The 20,111-nt window shown below is 46.3% G+C and overlaps 1 protein-coding gene across 4 annotated transcripts in view; it reads right to left on the reverse strand.

Moving 5' to 3' along the window:
- Window positions 1–11,911, reverse strand: part of B3GNT9 (UDP-GlcNAc:betaGal beta-1,3-N-acetylglucosaminyltransferase 9) — a 59,023-nt gene extending 47,112 nt beyond the window's left edge. Inside the window, exons 1-2 of one of the 4 annotated variants that reach the window (XM_006019047.3) lie at window positions 11,618–11,911; window positions 5,790–5,934 (exon numbers count right to left, since the gene is read on the reverse strand). In XM_006019047.3, coding sequence (XP_006019109.1) covers window positions 5,790–5,925 — 136 coding nt within the window. In that variant the 5' untranslated portion in view covers window positions 5,926–5,934; window positions 11,618–11,911. Of the gene's footprint in view, window positions 1–5,789; window positions 6,011–11,617 lie in introns of those variants that run through there. The other 3 variants (XM_014517672.2, XM_025198437.1, XM_025198435.1) reach the window with 3 other exon arrangements.
- Between the last annotated feature and the right edge of the window lie 8,200 nt (window positions 11,912–20,111).

Below are 20,111 nucleotides of genomic sequence, written 5' to 3' on the forward strand. Positions count from 1 at the left end.
AAACAGCACCTTCACCCCCTACTCTTCCCTTCCCCCTGACTGAATGCAGCACCTAGCCATGGGTCTGTTTTCCTTTTTATGGAAATTTTTTATATTTCAAAGAGGGCAATTTGCACCTTCTCAGACCAAGGCCTGTCTCTTTGTTCTCCTGGGAGCAAGAAAAGCTGATGGGTTTTCTTCCCCTCCCACCCCATCCCACCCAGAGGCAGGCATTTTTGCTCCTTCCCAACAAAGGAGGCAGACAGACAGACAGACAGGGGAACATGCAGTTTTATTGCACCTGAGAGATTTGTAAAGAGCACACACACCAGTATTAAGAAACTCTCCACTGCCTGTCTTGATGGAGAAAGGACACTATGCACCCAGAGACCCCAAGACAAGACAGTGATCTGTGGGTCTGTCAGTGGTCCCCATGGAAATTGTACCAAGCCCAGGCAGCTGGGGGATGCTGGGAACTGTAGTCCTGTCATGCAGGGAGAGGGTGATGGTGGCGGAGGCAGTGACATGCTGGTGCCCTGTTTTGCCCATTCTGTTGCCCCCAATGTCAAACCACAGCTCCCCGCCAGCCCTGCTGCTGCCCCTCACTCCTGACCCACTCACTCCAGCCCTGCCAGTGCCCCTCACAGCCAGACAGCAGTGCCCTGCCCACCCTGGGCCATGATGGTGCCCCTCACTCCCGACCCGTAACCCCCTGGTGCTGCCAGTACCCTGCACTCCCAACCTACAGCCCCCCACCCCTCCCTCTGGTGCCCCTCACTCCTGATCTGCAGCCCCTGCCCCCTCAGCCCTTTCTGTGCCCCTCACTCTCGACCTGCAGCCCCCTGTGCCCCCATCCCTGCCGGTGCTCTTCCCTCCCAACCTGTAGCACCCTGCCCCCTCCCAAAGGGATCCCAAATGTTTCTGTCCTGACTGGGCCAGAGTGTGGTGGCTCCACCTCATGCAGGCAGCGGCAGAGAGTATCCAGCCCCAGTGCAGGCTGGGGGGAAGAGGAGGGGAGGCTTGTGGCACCCCCCACCCTGGGATGGGGCTGCTGCATTGTGCCAGGCAGCCTGGCCACAGCCAGGCAGCCTGACCCCTTCCCCCTCCTTCCCCGTGGGCAGCGTCTCGTGGCCACGCAGCACCTGCAAGCACAGGCACTGGCCCCTGTGTTGCCCAGCAAGCCCCGGAGTTCCCTGCTGCCCTCAGAGGCAACCCCCAACCCCCTGCCCTGTTGCAGCCCTAGCCTCCACCCCTTCCCTAACCAAATGTCAGGGATTTCACTTCACTTGCCTGGTGGGAGCAGAGGGAGGGCAATTTGAGCCAGACTGGTATTTGGTTCTCCATGCTGGAATTTAAAGGGGAATTGCACATGGGACTTAATCCGTTCAAAAGCCTGTTGTGTGCAAATACAAACATGACGCACCAAAATAAACCAGTTTAAAATTTTTAATGCTCTATAAATTAATGAGGATTATATGCGCCCATGGATGCAGAGGAGTTTCAGGACTCACAGGGAGAGTTTCTAGATACATTTGAGATAGTGGGCTGAAGTTCTCTGCTCAGTATCCTGCCTTGGCACCCTAGTTATTAGACTCTAACCTGCATTTCTGTTCCTGTTTTATCATAATCTATCTCAAGAATCTAGTTGTTGTACATTTAGTGGCCTCCCTCTAGCCATTGGGTGTGTGGGGCAGCAGGGGGACTTGTAGTTCCTGCTGTAGTGTACTGTCATTGTGTAAGGAATAGGCTTCATGGTGCTGGGAGCGGGTGGTGGGGAATCTTTCTGACTGCCAGGCAAGCTGGAGCTGAAGGGAAGAAGAGAAGACTGATGTAGTCCAACTGGCAGCCTGCATTACTACAGAAACAGACCTCCTGGGTACAGACAGAAGTGCAGCTTCCAGCTGTAACTCAGAACCATCTCTGCAAAGCAGTCTGAGTTACAGCATTACCCCAAACCAGATGAGTTCACTGTTGGCTTCAGGGGACAGGGAATCTAGCTGCAGGCTAGGAGCCTGCAGTCAGGTTCCCATAGCAAGGGCCAGGCTCTCTGCCTGTGCTTGCTGTTTTCAGAATGGGAGAGGAGGGAGCTTGTTCTTGGGGCTCCCCAGCTAGTGCTGAAGGGTAGGATGGGTGGATTGGAGCCGCCCCCCCCCCCGCTTCCGGGGGGTGGGGGCTCCAATACACTGGCCCCATGCTCCAGGGGGGAGGGGCTGAAAAACTGAACTCTCTGGTCCCTTTCCCCCCCTTCCATTATGAACACCATGACAGGCTGGGAGCTCCACAGACACAAGTTACAGAAGACCCTACATTTTGAAACATCTTTATCTGATACCTCATGCAATGAAGGGTCATTGCAGATTTTCACCAGATCAGCCATTTTTGAAGCTGTTTCAGCCATGCACTTGTATTTGGTCACAACTATAAACTGTGCTTTCTGTTGCTAGATCAGGCAAAAATTGTCACTTCTGTCTGCACCTGGGGGGTCATCACAACTGTGAGCTGAATGAGTCAGTGATATAATACAGTTACAAAAAGGTTAATATCATTCTGGGATATATTAACAGGAGTATCACATGTGAGTCACAGGAAGTGACTAATCCGTTTTGGGCACAGACAGAAAAGATGCCTGATCTGGCCACAGAAAGTGGTTTATAGCCACGACCAAACATAAGTGCATGACTGCAGACTGCTTCAAAAATGGCCAATTGGGCAAAAATCTAAACCCTCACTGCATGAGGGTCCAGATGAAGACATTTTAAAATAGTGTCTTCTGTAATCTGTGTCTACACTGCGTGCCATCCTCTGAGCTGTTTTCAGAATGGGAGGGGGGAAGGGACCAGAGGGAGTTTGGTCTGGGGGGGTTTTCAGCCCCCACTGGAGGATGTACAGGTGTACTTGAGCTCCACCACCCAAGGTGGGGAGGCTCCAATTCACCCACCCCACCCTCCAGGAAATGCTGACTGGGGAATCCCCAGAATGAGCTCCCTCTGCTGTCTTTACCCTTCCCATTCTGAAAACAGTGGGGGGCTAACAGGGAGGAGGGGCTGCTGCTAGGGAAAACTGGCTACAGGCTCAAAGCTAGCAGCTAATTTCCCCTCTCCTCTGGAACCAACAGTGAACTTCAGCTTGGTCTGGGGGATCGTTGTAACAAGAATCTTCCTGTGAGGCATACTGAGTTACAGCTGGGAGTTCCACTTCTGTCTGTGCCCTTTATTCCTCACTGGTGAGGCTTTCCATGGAGTACGTGTCCAGTTTTGGACATCACACTTCAAGAAAAATGTGGACAAATTGGAAGGAGTCCACAGGAGAGCAACAAAAATGATTATAGTCCAGAAAATATGACATATGAAGAAGGGTTGGATAAACTGGTTTTATTTACTTTAGATAAGAGAAGATTGAACAGTGAGTTTGCTAACAGTTTTCAAATACAACTGTTCAAAAGGAGTTGCTATCAAGTGATGGTGATAAATTGTTCTCTGTGCCCAAAGGGTACAAAACAAGAAGCAACCGGCTTAAAATATAACGAGAGAGATTTAGGTTATGGACAGACATAGGCAGGCATACACCCAAGCAGTGCTGAGCTATGGGGTCACCATGGCTTGAAATGCTGTTGACTCTACTGAGGCTCAGCCCAATGAACTATATAGTGAATCATGAGCCTTTTAGCTTTGGATTAATATCATATGTAGTTTGCATTATATATAAATAGATACAAAAGTGCTGCTTAAAAGTGTGCTTATGAAGTACCCGTGCTAAAACTAGCAGGAGTTTAAAAAAAAAAAAGCATCAATTCTGGATTAATTAAATCTATGGGTACTATATGCAAATTACTACAGGTGTTTATTTCAAGGTCACTGTTCTCAAATTTGATTCTAACTTTCATATCCTCCCCAACACACCCCACAAACATTGCACCCACCCACTCCCCCACACCCCTCCCCACATGTACCCCCTGTGAGGGGAGCATGCCTCTGGGGGAAGCCTCACTCACTGCTACGTGCACACATCCCACCACACACATGCACACACCTCACCATATACATATACCCACAACCATGTACACCCCACATCAACCCCCCACATACATACCCAAAGCCACCTACACACACCCCACAAACCCCATACCCACCCCCACACACACCCACACATCCCCAAAAACACCCAACAAGGCACCCCTACCGACCCACCCAAATCCACACATCCCCACACCCTCCCCCATACCCCACATACACACACATCCACACACACCCACAACCCCCAACAAATCCCATACCCACCCACTCATAACCCTCCACACACCCCACAATATACAAGAGTAAGATTTCATTTTGAGCTATTATGCAATCACCTCTATATATGCAACACAAACGCACACAAATCAGGAAAAAATATTTTTTTTAATAAAATTAAAATTTGTTATTGTCAATGTTTGATTTTTTTTTTTAGTATATCATTGGGGGGGGGGGGGGGGGCCAGTTCCAAGATGACAAAACCCCTTCCCAAAAGTACTTCTGGGGGAAGGGGAGGGACTTCCGGTGACAAAGGTCAGGAGTTAGGAGGCGGGACTTCTGATCCCAAGATGCCAACCAGGGAGCAGGGTATTTGTCAAGGGGTGTGGCTATCCTTGGAGTCCTCAACAGCTCACCAAAATTTATTAAACGGCTCTCCATCTGAAATAATTGCCCACCCTTGATTTAGACTGTAAACTTTCTGTGGCACAGACTGTCTCTTACCCCGTACGTGCACAAGCATAACGCAATGGGAATGAATCTTCAATCTTATTTGTGCTACTACAATCCCAAAAACAATGCCCAGAGTATGCTCAGACAGTTCTGTGAAATACTAGTTTAAAAAATGTGCTCATCCAAAAAAAAAGAAACTGTGTTCCCTCATGGGTAGCAAATGAAAAAAAATATTTCCTGTTCAAAAGGGAATCCTTTTCCCCATGTCAGAAATGGGGCTAAATGACTAAATGAGCAGGGAGGTACAAGTACAGGAGGTTACTCTTTGAGAATGTGTGTTAGTTTCAATATACATCTTGCTTTTGAATTCAGGTTTTGCACTTTGATTTGACAGCCTAAGAAGGAAGCATGGTCTGAACATAAGAGTAGGAGCCAGAAGTTTCTGAGCAATAAGCCAGAATCAAACTGTAACGTTAAATCGTTCTATTTTTATTACAGTCTTTCTCAACTTTTTACTACCTTTTTATCCAAGCTTACAAGCACTATTAACAAAGAAAAGGATTGCACAAGATTTTGATGTTGGAGGAAAGAAAGTGTTGTATGTGAATGTTTAAACCATTAGGGATGTTTAGAAGATCAAGAAATAAATCATCTGACAAGACAGCATACAATCTGGTTTAAGGTCTAATGAATGTAATGCAAGATCTCATGCTATCAGTGTAGAACTAAAATGTAACTACACCATTTCACTGCCTTCTGTATAACTTAAATATTTATCTTGTGTTGTAGTGAAAAGGAGAAAAGAGAAGTTATCTTCTCAATGGATCATTGTTCATCCACAAGTTGCAGGTATTTTGAATGACTTGGGACTCAAATTGAAATCTTGAATTTAATCTCTGTAAAATCCCTGAGATTAAAATCTAGATTAACACAAATGTATGGAATGTGACTAATGAAATTAGAGCAGATCACTTTGACTCCTGAAAATTGTTTGGTGTTATGGATCAATCACTTTTTGACAGGCATCACATTCATGTAGCAATTAAAGAAATTAAAGAGCAACAACAGAAGCAGAATTAGCATTCCCAATTGTATTCAGTGCAGTGATAAGCAAAATGAGATACGTACCTGCTAATGCCAATTTGAGGGCCTGGAACACCTTGGGTTTCTGTTGGGAGTTTCCATAAAGAGAGGGCAGAACAATCTTCTTAGACTGGAGGAACAAATAAGCACTGCCAATCCAGGCTTCAGAGCTGCTTGCCATCTTCTGAACCTAAAACACCATTTGGTGAGCTGTAAGCCTGGTCCACTTTGAAGGCAGCCCTGATATGGGGTAAGCACAGAAAACACTGCTACAAGCTTGTTGGGTGCTAAAGTTATTTTGTTGCCTTTTTATATGGACTTGTTCTTCTTTGATGTGTGTGAAAAACACTGTATTAGTGATACTGAAGAAGTGTTGTTATTACTGTAGTTTCTAATGGATAAGACACATCTGCATATAAGACGCCCTTCACACTCCTCAAAAGGATAACATTTTGGGGATACATGTTTTTAAGATAAATTGAAGTTTGATCATCTCTTATTATGATGTTTTCCATAATTTTTCATTACATTGGTAATAGTATGGGATGCACCTTAATTTTAGACCTTTTTCAGGAACAGAATTTGTTGCTTATACACTAGAAAACATGGTATTTTTGTAAACAGTGATACAGCATTGTTCCCCCGGAAAAGTGGCTAAAAGAAACCCAACATTAAAGTCCCACTAATGGGTCAATTTTTAGTCCAGAGAAACTCTGAATTTAAAGCTGAGAACCTGCTAAGGGCTCACCAGTCAGGCTTCTAATCAGAATTCCAAGAACTGCTTAAACTTGACTTCTTTCCACCCAATAAAAAATCCCAAAGGTCAAATCTTGGTCTCATTGAAGTCACTGGACAAAATGGACATGAACTTCATTGAAGCCAGGATGCCATCCTAGTAGGACAGATGGAGGGAAGAAGATGGAGCTGGCTCTCTACACACTCAGCTTCCCCACCAAACACCCATCTGAGTTAGTCTATAAGATGCCATGCTGCTCTGCCTTCTGTAATGGTTTTGCCAGTTAGCCACACTGTAAAGGCATCATGACATGATGTAGAACACAGTGGTTGGTGAAACTCTTAAAAACGAAGCCAGCTCTTGAATATGACATGAAAACAATCCTCTCCTAAGTGTAAACAGCTTAAGCTTCAGCTACTTCAGAAACCAGGTACAACCTGCATAAAATAACTGATAAAGAACAAACCACAACCATCAGCAATGTATTTTTGTTTTAGGGTTTTGGGTTTTTTTTGTTTTTTTAGTCAAGAGTTGCATAATATGTACCCCATGCAGAGAGGAAACTTGATAACATCTCGGTATCAGCCAGGCATACTCCCCTAACATGTACCTGTTAAATGGAAACAATTTTGCAGCCAAAAATGGTCTGTACACTTATTGCAGAGATGCAAGACACTTAGCAGGTCTGAACTTTCCAATTATTGGAACGTGGTAGAATAAAAAAAAATCTTATCAGACTTTAATCGTGTACTTGAGGTCTTGGATACTTGGGAGGTTGCATCACATAGTCATCTAAAACAAGAAGCATGAATGTATTTCTTTTTTTGTAGGTATTTACCCTATTCTAATTTGTGCTGGCCTGTGGAAGCCCCACCACTCCTAGTAAGGGCAAACCCTCCCAGCCTTCAAACCCTCAGTTCCATGGCATCACAACTTAGAGCTATTTTGAGACCTTTCACCTCTTCTTCATTCACAAGCCTGACCATACATTCTCTTCCTGTCTACATGCCCACCTCCCTCACCTTCAATCAATCTTTTCCCCTCCACATATCCTCTTCCTGCCCTGTTAATCAACTTCCTCTCCATGAATAGGATGCTGTATCCCATTCTCCATGTTGTCTTCTAGATTTTAAGTGTGATGGCTGTTATCTTGGCCAACATGCAAGGGACTGAACCAAGGACTTCCAGGCCAGACAGCATGAATCTGGGATTTTAAGCTTTCTCTTTGGCAAAGAGCTGGTCTGACAAGGAAGTGCCAGGGAATCTTGAAATTGCACATCACATGCAAAAACATTTTAGAAGGTAAGTATTCCCACAACCAGGAATTTTCACATCCACAACACCCGAATCATATGGCTGGAAGGGACCTTGGGTCCTCTAGTCTGACCCCCTACACAGATGCAGAATGTGCTTCTCCTAAATCACTCAGACAATGTCTATCTAGCTTCCTCTTAAAAACCTGCAGTGAAGGAGATTCCACATTTTCCTCTAACAAGCTTGTTCCATTGTCCTGCTGTTCTTACAATTCATTTTTTTCCCCTGAAATTCAGTCTAAGTCTACTTTCCTGTATTTTTAAACCCTTTGTCCTGCCCTCCTTGGCTTAGGAGAACAATTTTTCTCCATCTTTATGGCAGCCAGTATTTGAAAACTGCTATTGTGTTTCCCGTTAAACTCCTTTCATCCAAACTTAACTTCCTTAGGCCCATTAATTTTTCTTCATGCAAGTTGCATTCCATGTCCTTTATCATCTTTGTCACTCACTGATGAATCTTCTCTAGTTTCTCTCTGCCTTTTGAAACATGGAACCCAAACTAGACAACGGTACTCCAGCTGAAGCCAATTTGTGCCACATAGAATAGTATCATTGCATCCTGTCTCTTGCATGCAGTGCTTCTATTAATATAATGCAATATTGGATTTGCCTTTTTGTGATGGCATCACATTGCTCAGTTAGGGTGAGTTTGAGAGCCATCATCCCAGATCCTTCTCATCAAACCAAGTTATACCCCATTCTATATTATGCATCTCACTTCTCTCCCGTATGTATTGCACTTTATCTTTGTCTTTGACTTTTATCTTGTTGGTTATAGCACAGTTCTATCAAGATGCCTTTGAATTTTAATCATGTTCTCCAAAGTATTTTCAGTTCCTCTCAGTTTTGTGTTACCTGGAATTCTGATCCTGTGTCTGAGTTATTAATAAAAATGCTAAACAATAACAGACCCAGAACTCTGCAAAACATCTTGTAAGTCCAACATTGATCCATTAATAGTTACTCTTTGCTTAGTTATTCAACCAATTATGCACCATTTCCTGGTTATTCTATTTCCTTGTATTTCTCAGTTTATCAGTGAGAAAGTCCCACATGACAGTGTCAAAATCCTTGGTAAAGTCCAAGTATACTATGCCCACAGCATTTCCTTTATTCACCAAATCAGTTACTCAAGAAGATCAAGGTGGTTTGTTTGGCATGATATTTTTTCTTAAGAAGTCTATGTTGGCTACTAGTGATCACCTCTTCATTCTCCAGATCTTTGCAAATTGAATGTCTTATCATTTGTTCCAACAGTTTTCCAGATACTGAAGTCAGCATGACACTACAGTTCCTATCTACTGACACTCTCTACTACCATCAGTCTCAACAGAGACCTTTTAGATTTGTTGTTATATCAAGATTTTGCACTGAATTTTGCAGTTTCTTACTTCTTTCATATCTCGTATCTCAAAATCTCAGGAGAATCATATCTCAGATGTTAATAAGTCTTCTTATTATTTTAAATATTAGTTGTAGTTTCAGTAGCATCTAGAAGTGCTATTGTGCTAGGTGATATAATAGAATCATAGAAAACTAGGGTTGGAAGGGACCTTTAAGAGGTCATCTAGTCCAACCCCCTAATCAAAGCAGGACCATCCCTAACTGGATCATCCTGGCCAAGGCTTTGTTTATCCCGGTGTTACAAATCTCCAAGGATGGAGATTCCACAACTTCTCTGGGTATCTTGTTCCAGTGCTTTATTACCCTCCTCATGAGAGCTTTTCAAAATATCTAACCTAAACTTCCCTTGCTGCACCTTGAAACTGTTGCTCCTTGTTCTGTCATCTGCCACCACTGAGAATGATCCAGCTCCATCCTCTTTTGAACCACTCTTCAGGGAGTTGAAAGCTGCTATTGAATCCCCTCTCAGTCTTCTATTCTCCAGACTAAATAAGCCCAATTACCTCAGCCTCTCCTCATGAGGCATATTCCCCAGCCCCCTAACCATTTTCGTTGCCCTCTGCTGGACTCTCCAATTTGTCCACATCTTTTCTCTAGTGAAGGGCCCAAAAATGGAACAAACCCAGAACAAAGAGATGTCAAAGAAACCCAGAACAATGAGATCATCTCTATTTAAAATGCACATAGAATAACCATCGTTTTCCTTATGGTACTGTATTATTTACATTCACTTGGTGTAATATCCTTACTATGCAACATGACATTCCCTGTAGCATGCTCTGTTAGTAGCTTGCCTCCAGTTTAATGCTCCTAGCCTTTTTCCAGAATCGTAGTGAGAGCTCCAGTGTCCCAATAGCTGGAAGGAGCAGAAAGTGCTGACAGAGTGTTTCATTTGCTAGTACAGTGGTTCTCAACCTTTTTTAGACCTGGGCACCCCTCAAAAATGCCAGCTCTTAGCTTTCACTTGATTTTTTCACTACAGAAAAATAATAGAGCAATTCTTCTGTTGCAAAAAGTTCAGAAAGGCCACAACAGGTCAGAATGTTTATAACACTATGGATTCCTTTTTGAAATCTATGGTTTTATCTTTACACACCTAATAGTGTTAATATTGTGCAGCACCCTTCTAAGGATCTCTCAGCACCCCAGGGTCATGTGGCACCCTGGCTGAGAATTAATGGGCTAGTAGCATCTCCAGTGAAAATATCTTGAATTACATATTGTCTTTAATACATGGCTTCATAAAGGGGAAAGATGTTCTATAACTCCAGAAAGTCCAGTGCAGAGTGATTTATCACAAACAGTGGCATTTGGCAGAATATTTGCACAAATATGTTACTGAGCTGGAAATAGGCCTAATTCTTCCAGTGATTTAAATGATTCATTTTTTAATACAGTAGCCAGTGTAAAATGCTTTGCTGGTCCCTCTGCTGATTTAGTTCTTGGTGAACAAATGTCATCGTCCGGCCATGTTTATAACTGGTAGAGAAATACCTGTACCAGCAAAGTATGATTTGTAAAACAATGCCTTGTCGTTGCAGTTTTGCTAATATCACTGCCTCTATACCAGGGGCTGCAGCTGACACAGTTATAATAATCAAGGGCCACACCTCTTCCCACCTCTGACTGATATGGCTTTGCCAACTGGTGTCTATAGTATGGGCCTGACCTCCTAAATCCAGCATCATATCTGGTACTTATTAACAAGACACATCAGGATTATCATCTATTAACATGTGAGAGGTCTTTTTCAGTACCAGTTCTGCAAGATGACAAGATTCTGGTCTGTTAGTTTGTCCAGTTAGGCTGTTTGTTTGGGGTTTTTTTTCATTTTTTAAAAAGCAATAAAAACCATGCTGCTGTGTGCATACAGCACATGGGTAGGCCTGCCTCTTGCGCTTAATGTGAGAGCGCCAAATTCTCTGCTGGGGTAAAACAATGCTGCTCCATAGACTACACCAGCAGCAAACTGGGTTCTGTATTTAAAAATGGCATCAGTGACATATGATGGTTAGGAAGGAGAAAGAATACCAAGCCGCCCCACTGGACTGACAGCCCAGAAAATCCCCTTTTCAGAAGTGAAACTTTTTTTTCTGAGTCCAGAAAGTTAGCTTCGCTTAAGAGCACGTGACCACAGAAAAAGTGCTTGCTTCGCTTTTTTGTTTAACTTCCGATTTAGCAGCAAAAGACAGAGATAATTTAAAATTAAACGTTGGCAAAAGGCAATGACACATTGGTTATCTCAACCATCAAGTTTCAGATCAAGAGGATGTGTAGGGCATGCTGAAACTTTCTGGGCACTAGAAGGAAAGACCAGGATGATCTCCCCTTGCAACCAGGGCCCCTGATGGATGTGAGCAGAACACAGTGTCACATCAGCCCACTTGCAAGCCACCCCCTTATCAGTGATGTTCATTTACCTTTTCCAAACACCCCTCCTCACGATTGCGAGAAGCCTGCACTTCCGTCTCTGCGCAGAACAGGAGAGAGAGGTTCACTGGGGGCTCCTGGTCACGTGGCTCTAATGACAGGTATCTCAAGAGGTACAGGAGGGGCTGAAGGCTACAAATCAGCACCCTCCACAACTTCCTGGCTGTAGTCCTAGTGCCAGTTGGCTAGTTAGTTGCAAGGCCTGCAAAGTGCTGCTGCAGAGAGGAAAGGGGTAAAATCTAGCATGCCTGTAGGTCACAGAGGCTCAGATGAAGCAAGTTCTGTTTCTGGGAAAGTGTGTTTTCCTGTGTGCTAGAGTTGAACCACCTCTCAGGCTGAGGAATCAATGTTATTGGTCGAGGCCCCTGCCAGTCCTGAGTACATAAGTCTCACTAGAAAGTTAGCAGTGGGACAGGAAGGAGGAACTGGTAAAAAAACAGGCTTCTCTCATCAGCTGACTCACTAAACCAATCAACTGGATTTTAGGGACATGAGAGTGCCTTTGCCCTCCCTTTGCCTTGGTCTGAATTCAGCTATATGTAACCCTTTATAGTCTGGATAGAAGTCTTAATATTCCAAGTAACATAGAAAAGCAAGCTTTAAACTTAGAGGTTTACACCTTAGTTTTCCCAGTGTGGAAATTTGGGAGTTTGTGTTTTATAAAAAGAAAGAAACGGGGCAGGCGGAAGGTGGAGGGGGTGGGGGGTTGATGGTGAAGAATATAAGATTGGCACTTTTAGCATGCGTACTGAATGAGCACCACATTGTGAGCACCAACTATGTCTTCTGGCACCCAAATATTGTCTCTGGTTAATGAGAGAAACTGAGGCACAGCACAGTTAGGTGACTTGCCCAAGACCAGCAAGTGAGTCACTGGAGGCCGAGAATATATTCAGAAGTTCTCATCTGATTTCCTCTTGCACCAGATGACATCTTCTCTCAAATTGGCCCATTCCCACAAAAGATTAATTCAGTCACTGCACATCTGGATTTGTTTTTAACAGGACTTTTTCACCATGGGAAATAGAGAATGAGGGTGTGTTGGAAAAATCAAGGAAATCTTTTCTATAGTATTAAACCTCTAAATTAGACAAATGAAAGAGAGAAGGTTCTTAATTCAGTTCCAATGTGCCTACAAATTCATTTGGGGGGGGGAAGGGGGGACGACAGCAAGGAATAGGAGATGCTCTGTTTACCAGGGCACCCCTCGGAGTAACTAGGAACAATGGCCACAAACTGACGGAGAACAGATTTAGATTAGACATGAGGAAGAACTTCTTCACAGTAAGGGTTGCCAGAATCTGGAATGGGCTTCCAAGGGAGGTGGTGCTCTCCCCTACCTTGGGGGTCTCTAAGAGCTTTCCTGCCCAGGCCAGGGGATCGGATTCGATGATCTACTGAGGTCCCTTCCAACCCAAACATCTATAAATCTAGGAAAGTGCAAACATCTAGTGTGCATTTCTAAAAGGTTACTGTATCTTAGTTGCTTACTGTCCATGCAGCATGGCAAATAAAGAAAAAGATCATTGCACTGAGCCATAAACTGGGGCTAACCACTCTAGATTAAAAGACTAGTAGCTGTGACCACACAAAGCATCTGTAGAAGAGTAAAGATTGGGTCCAATCATGCTGTCTTCGAAGAGCCACAAAAATAGGCATGGTCTAGGAAATTAAAACTTTTTTACAATCAATTTTATGAAGCTGTTTTCATTTTAAAGGCCTTGAAATTGCCCTATGTTTTGCTTCGTTATATTAAGTCAACATATTTTAAACATATATTCCCCAATCTCTTTTTTAAAATCTAACTGGTTATTGACATACTTTTACTGCAATGCTGATTTTTGGTAAATTCTTTCCCTGGGCCATAGGGGCTGCATGGCCAGACTTCTCCTGGTTCCCGATGCCTGGGCCAGGTGGGGCTGTCATGGAGCCCCAGCTGGCTGGGAAGTGCCCCACAGGGCTGGCCCATGGAGACAGGGCCCTTCCCAGCCACTGGGGTGTGTGACAGTCCAGCCCAGCAGCACAGGTGGGGGCTGGCTGGGGAGCAGCCTTCCTGGGCCCGGAGCCCAGCAGCCACCGCCACACCTGCTGTACTGTGTAGTACCTGGGGCTGCAGGCACACAACCATCTCCAGGCTGGCCGGGGTCAGGGTGGCTCTTCTGGCCCCCTCACCTCCAGCTGTTCCTGTTGCTGCCACACCGTACCACTCTGGGTTGGGGGGATGGGAAGCTTCAGCCCCATGGCTTCTGGCCAGTGGATGGGTCTCCAGCTCCAGCCCCCAGACGCCTTCCACCCAGATGCTGAAGGCTGGAGCTGGAGCTCCACAAGCTAGGAAGAAACCATGGGGCTGAAGCTTCCTGTCGTGTCCCCTGCCACCCCCTCCCCCCCTGCCCAGAGCAGTGAAGTGCGGCTATGGCAGCAGCAGCTGGAGGCGAGACGGGCAGAAAAACCTCCCCAGCCTGGCCAGCTCAAAGCTGGTTGTGCACCTGTAGCCCTGTGTGCTGCACAGGACAGGGGGCGCAGCAGCGGCTGGGGGGCTCAGGGCCCACCAGCACCTCGGAGCTGGTCCGGGAAGTCCATTCCCCAGCCAACCCCCGGCCCACACTGCCAGGCTGGGCTGTCTCACAGCCCTAGTGGGCTGGGAAAGGATTTGTCCCCTCAGGCTCACCCTGTGGGGCACTTCCCAGCCAGCTAGGGCTCCATGACAGGCCCTCCTGGCTTGGGCACGGGGAGCTGCACAGCCAGCTGAGAAGGACCCGGCCCTGGCAGCCCAGCTTGCCTCCGCCCTCAGCAGTACTCACAGGCCAGCTAGGCTCATCCCTGCAGCCCCAGCCGCTGGGAAGACAGGTGGATGGTGGGGGCCATGCCAGGGGTTCTGGCCATTTGCCTTCCCCCGCCACTGGAGTGGGGAGGAGGGAATGGCTGACAGGGGCTGCAGTCTCCCGGTAGATAAACCCACTCCCTGCTCCCTTTGTCTCAGGGGGCCATGCCTCTAGCCACATTCCTGCCCCTGTTTGGGCTGGGGGAAAGAGGGGTGGGGCCAGTCCTGTTTTCTACAGCAGAGAGCACAGCCCCGCCCAGGACTGTAAAGCACACTGAGATGCTGGGGGACTGTGATTTAACTTAAACCAGGAAGGGGTCTGGGACAGAAGTTGCATAAACTGGTTTGAGCCACATCAATTAAGTCTGATACTACATTCAGCCAGGTTTATCTTAAACCAGTTTTGGCCATTTTGAAATTGTATGTGTGCATCGAACTTATGTACTGTTACAGGTTTAAACCAGCTTCTGATCACTTAAACCGGTTTATTCATAACTTCTGTCCCTAGCCTGGGAGCCAGAAAACCTGCTCCCAAGGGGGAGCAGGGGTCTTTTCCTCCCTCCCCCCCCCTTCACTGGAGAGGCAAGCAAATGCTATTTGAAGGGAAAGCCTCAGGTAGAGGGAGAAAAAGTCTGTTTGGGAGTTTGAGACTCCTATTTCCTCCCTCTTTCTTTTTTTTCTTAAGTGGGTTAACTCCATGGGGGTGTTAATCACTGAAGCAAACTGCCCAGGAATGGGTTCTGGCAGTTACTGGCTACAGGGGCCTGGCCCCCTCTAATCTGTAATTGTTTTGTCTCAGCATAGGGTATAGCTGAGACCAGGTGTCCAGGCCACAGCCATAAGCCTGGGCTTTTTTTTCTGCTGTTTCTATAGCTATGGTGTTTCAGCATAGCTGCATGGCTGAACCCCAGCTATATGTTCAGGCCTCAGTATAGTATAGCCCTGGCCGGCCTTTGCTGTCCAGTTCAGGCCCTGTGAGGTAGGCCTGACCTCTCCTTCAAAATCTTCTTGAAGTTTCTGCCCAGCAGAGCTAGAATTGGGACTAGGAATTCAGGGGTGCAGCATGCTATCTGGAACCATAGTTAATCCCTCAAGGCCACCCAATGAAAGTGGGCCATGACCCTACAACGTCACAGGGAGCAACGAGGGGCCCCTTGCAACACAGAAGGATCCCAGCTCACTAGCAGCTTCCCGTAGCCCAGTGAACCTGAAGAGCAACTCAAAGCACTCTCCAGTGAAAGCCCCCTTTTCCAGCCCATTGCTGAAGGGCAGGTATAAGGGTGCAAACCTCTGGAACTGCCTTTTGGGTGAGTCCCAAGTCCCAGACTGCCTGGGCATGGGTGAAGCCTCCCCAAGAGGGTGCAATCTATGAACTATGCCTTGTAGTTGGTAGTTTTTTAAATTGTATTGAGTGTTTTTCTTTGTTTGCTTTGCCTTTGTTTTTTGTAATAAGTTTATCCTCTGTGTTTACACTGCTTGTGAGGAAGGGGTTCATTATGCAGGACACCCTAGCAATTTATTTAGTGTTTCCCAGGTGATCTGGGTGGGAGCTTGAGCCATAGTAAAATATATTTAGACCCCAAAACTGAACCCGGCCCTTGTTGCTGCCGACCAGTGCCCGGCAGAAGGGTTACACTTAAAAAGTGCTGAAGACCTTCAATTCCTACTGGCTAATGGCCTCAGTGGTAGTAAAGGGACCTAAGTGCTCTTACAGATAGGGCCTCAAAGTAGTCCAGCCATGAGTTAGGTAGGTGACTAAGGCTTGCGGGTCCTGGATATAAGGCTGTGTTTCACAGAAGTCACTGGAATTGTTAGGGCAGATAAAAATATAGAAGGCAATAAAGCTAACGGAACACATGATCACATGGGCTAGTAACTTATTGACCAGAACAGGAAATTCCACCAATTCCAATACCTTCTCTTGCCCTGGATATAATTTAAAACTGACTATCCAAGACATCAGATATCTCTCTAGAAATTTCACTCAGCAATGTTGTAACTCTGAACCATGTGCTGAAGGAGAGTGTAGACTTCCCCTGTTTAAGGAAACAGAAGACATTAATCAGGTGCAGTTCAGTTGTCCTATCTCTTCTTTCTGAAAGGTGGAGGAGGAAGTTTGACAACTGATGTAGACCAGGAACAAAGTGAAAAAGAGAAAACCAGCCAAAAGCAAAGAGCTGAAACTGAGCAAACCATTTATAAAAACAGCTGCCAGTGGAAGGGAGCAGAGCACAAAGGCCACCTTGGACCACTCCTAGTGACCAGAAAACAGCATTGTGGAGAGCTGGTAAGAATACCCTGCCTGGTTTTCCAAAACTTAACAGATATTTTTTGTTAAAGTACAGATGAAGTAGTGGGTACTTAAATCAGTCTATGTACATGACCAAAGAAGGTTTGCTTACTGTGCATCCTATCTTAAGTATGTATTTATTCCCCGGACATGTAATAGCCAAGCAACCCACAGCACTCCTACAGGGCAGGAAAATACTGTTGTCTCTGTTGTACCTCCTGGGAAAATGAGGCACACAAAATTGAGTTTCATGTTCAAAGTCACACAAGATACTGTGGCAAAGCTAAGAATTGATCCTGAGCCTGCTGAGTGCCAAGCAGCATGCTAATCACTGGACCGTCTTGCTGATTTGAATGTGTTTATCTTTATCTAATACATCAACAATAGCAATGTATTACTCTTCCTAAATAAATAAGCACCTTTTGTTTTAAAAGCAGCATATAAACTGTCTTGATGCTAATGTTCAGAATAAATATTTAACTGCAGAGATGGTGTGATTTTAAAATTTCCTTTATCAGTGAAATTTGACAATATTGCTTTCCTGTTTGACAATATTGCTTTCCTGTTCTGAATTGCATGGGGCTGTACAGAACTCAAGTGGTCTAACAGGATTTATGCTCATACCTCAAGGAATGACTGAAGTCCAGAAGCCATGGTTGTTTGTCAGTAAGCTCATCTGAAAATGAGGTTTTCGTCTCCTGAAAATTTGACCTTTTCTGGCAAAAATTTCAGGTTGATATATTTTTTGATGAAAAAATATCATAAGTTCTCTATGAAAAGCTTTTCAAAAACAATACATTTAATCAGTACCGCAATTTCTGCCCAGGATCAGTTTGAATGGAATGAAATATTATCAGCCAGCTCTAGCTGTGTATATTTGGTAAATTTCTGAAGAGAATATTGCAGGGATTGCTTGAAATAAAGAATGGGGAAGTACAAGAGGAGATTTCCTTTAGAGCCCAGACAAGCACAAAGGTTATAGACCTAGCAGCCCTTCAGGCTAATTTGGTTAAGCACAACAGTATTTGTAGCTAGGGGACACATCTACATGAGACACTTTACTGCACAGTAGAGCTAATTACTGCACAGTAAGCATCTGCATTTACACATGCAGACATTGAGGCCAAATACAGACATTCAAAAAGCCCAAGCCTGAATCAATTCAATCTTAGCAGGTTAGTCTAACCTGTGTAGATTGAACTGGGAAGCAAGTGAATAGACATTCACTTTTGATTCTGGAAATGCAGGCACGTACTTCCAGTGGCTCAGGCTCAGGCTAGAAGCCTCCCTTCCTTTCTGCAGCAGGTGCAAAACTTCAAGGAAGCTGACTGGGGTGCAGGGGGAGCCTGGCCAGGCCCTGGCTAGCCGCTGAGTATGATTGGGGAGGGGTTTAAACCCCCAGCCTGGTCTGCAGGGTCCCTAGCCAGGGACTGTCTGGCTTTTCCCTGTCCCACTCACCACTCGAGCAGCTGAGGTGGGGGAGCCATGTGTAGACGAAATGAGAGGCGTGTATGCACGACACTTTAAAGAGGGCTAAATGCTTTTGTACCACTTTAATGGTGTCAGTGTTTGCACACCTCAGCAGTGCATTGCACATTAATTCCAGGTGCTGTAGGAAATTCAGCGGTGTAATACTCCTTAAATGACTTGGGGCGCAGCAAACTAAAACTCCTCCTTAATTTGAGTTTTAGTTTGTTTCCCCTACAGCTGTGGAGCGAAGCACCAGGCTCTGTGCAGATCAGGGGCTCTGCAGGAAGCCCTGCAGGCAGCCTGGCAGCATCCTGGGAAAGCAGGCTCCGGCCAAGAAAAGTGACAAGTCTGATCCTCCATCCCCCCGGAGCCTGCCTGCCTGCCTGAGCTGCGCAGGAGTCTGGTGCTTCCCTCTGCGGCTGCAGTGCCCCCAGGACCACCAGAGCCGGGTGCCTGCAGGTGGGTGCCACCTAGGGGGGGCCACCGCTCCTGCAGAGGGAAGCACCAGCTCTCCCCAGCCCAGCCCAGGGACCACTCCACCTGCCGGCAGCTTGCCTTCCCCTCCCTGCCAAAGGGGCAGGTAAGAGGCAGGGGTGTATGACACAGGGGTTTAATCAGCCCTAAATTGAAGCAGTGTTTTTTAAAACCCACTGCTTCAATTTAGGGCCCCCATTTCGTCTACAAACACCCCTTGTCAGGGCTGCAGGTTGTCTTATGTAGAGTTTAGAGTATGGGTGTGTACAGGATAGTCTGGACAGGGATGCTCCTGCCTCAAGCAGGGGCTAGGCTAGATGTGAGCTCTAGAGATCCCTCCCAGTCCCACTCCTCTAGGTTTCCATGACCTGATCCAGAGAGGAATGCCCTGGTGCTGTACAGTCCCTGCTGCAAAGTCCATGTTGGCTTCCCGCAGCCACCAGCAGGGGTTGGGACCCTTCCCCTCCGGCCCTGCCCCCATGTATTTTAAGGGCCCAGAGGGAGCAAGAGGGGCCAGACCCGCACCCTAGACAGGCAAGGAGGAGGTGGGGACTCCTTGCTGTCAAGCTGCTGTCTCTTTGAGGGTGACTTGTGTAGGAATGGCGGCGGCTTTCTGATTTCCGTGACGTAACAATGGGGAGAATGCAGAGCATTTGGAAGTGGGCACCAGTCCCGGGGGCACCTGCCGAGTGGCTTTTCTTCCCTCTGGGGCCATGCCCAGGCCCAGGCCCAATGCAGGGCAGGTTTCCCCAAAGACAGGGACAGTGGTGACACCAATCAGGAGACAAGTAGCAATCCACCCCCCTCCCCCAACGCTTGCTGCCAGCTCCACCTGAGTCACTCTCACACACGTCTGGAGAGCTGCGGCCGCTGCTGGGAAAGTTGCCAGCACTCACCTACAGAGTCACCTGATTGCAGTCTCCTCTTTCAGACCAGCAGGGCCAGCCACTGAGAGCAGTGGTGGGGCTTGTCACAACCCAAAAGGTGTGATTTTTATTTGTGTGTGCTTCGGCACTGCTAAATTGTCCCCGCTAAATTGCAAGCTTCCTTGCACGGTGGAGTTTTCTGCTGCAAAAGAGAATCCCGGTGCAAGGGAGAATTTCCCGCCGATTTGGAGCTTTCTTTGCAGGGTGCATTTCTTTGTTACAGCACAGAAATGCTCGTTGCAAAGAGTTCCCGCCATTTGTATGTAGATTTGGGTCCCATTATTGGCCAGTTCTAAATTATTCACACGTGGCGGCTAGTGATTGGCTTGCTAGCCGTATAAGAGGCTTGAGTGGTTTCCGCCCAAGTTGGAGGACTCCACGAACACCAGGAGGAGGAGACTTCACGCTGTGTGAAGATCTCTAAGCGCTGCGGATCCTCACGGACCCAGTGCATTTGAAGCAGGCTACGGAGATCTGATCAATCTCTAGCCTCTCCCCGTCGC

The sequence above is a fragment of the Alligator sinensis genome, unplaced genomic scaffold (assembly GCF_000455745.1).
Source record: "Alligator sinensis unplaced genomic scaffold, ASM45574v1 scaffold97_1, whole genome shotgun sequence".
Taxonomy (NCBI): Eukaryota; Metazoa; Chordata; order Crocodylia; family Alligatoridae; genus Alligator; species Alligator sinensis.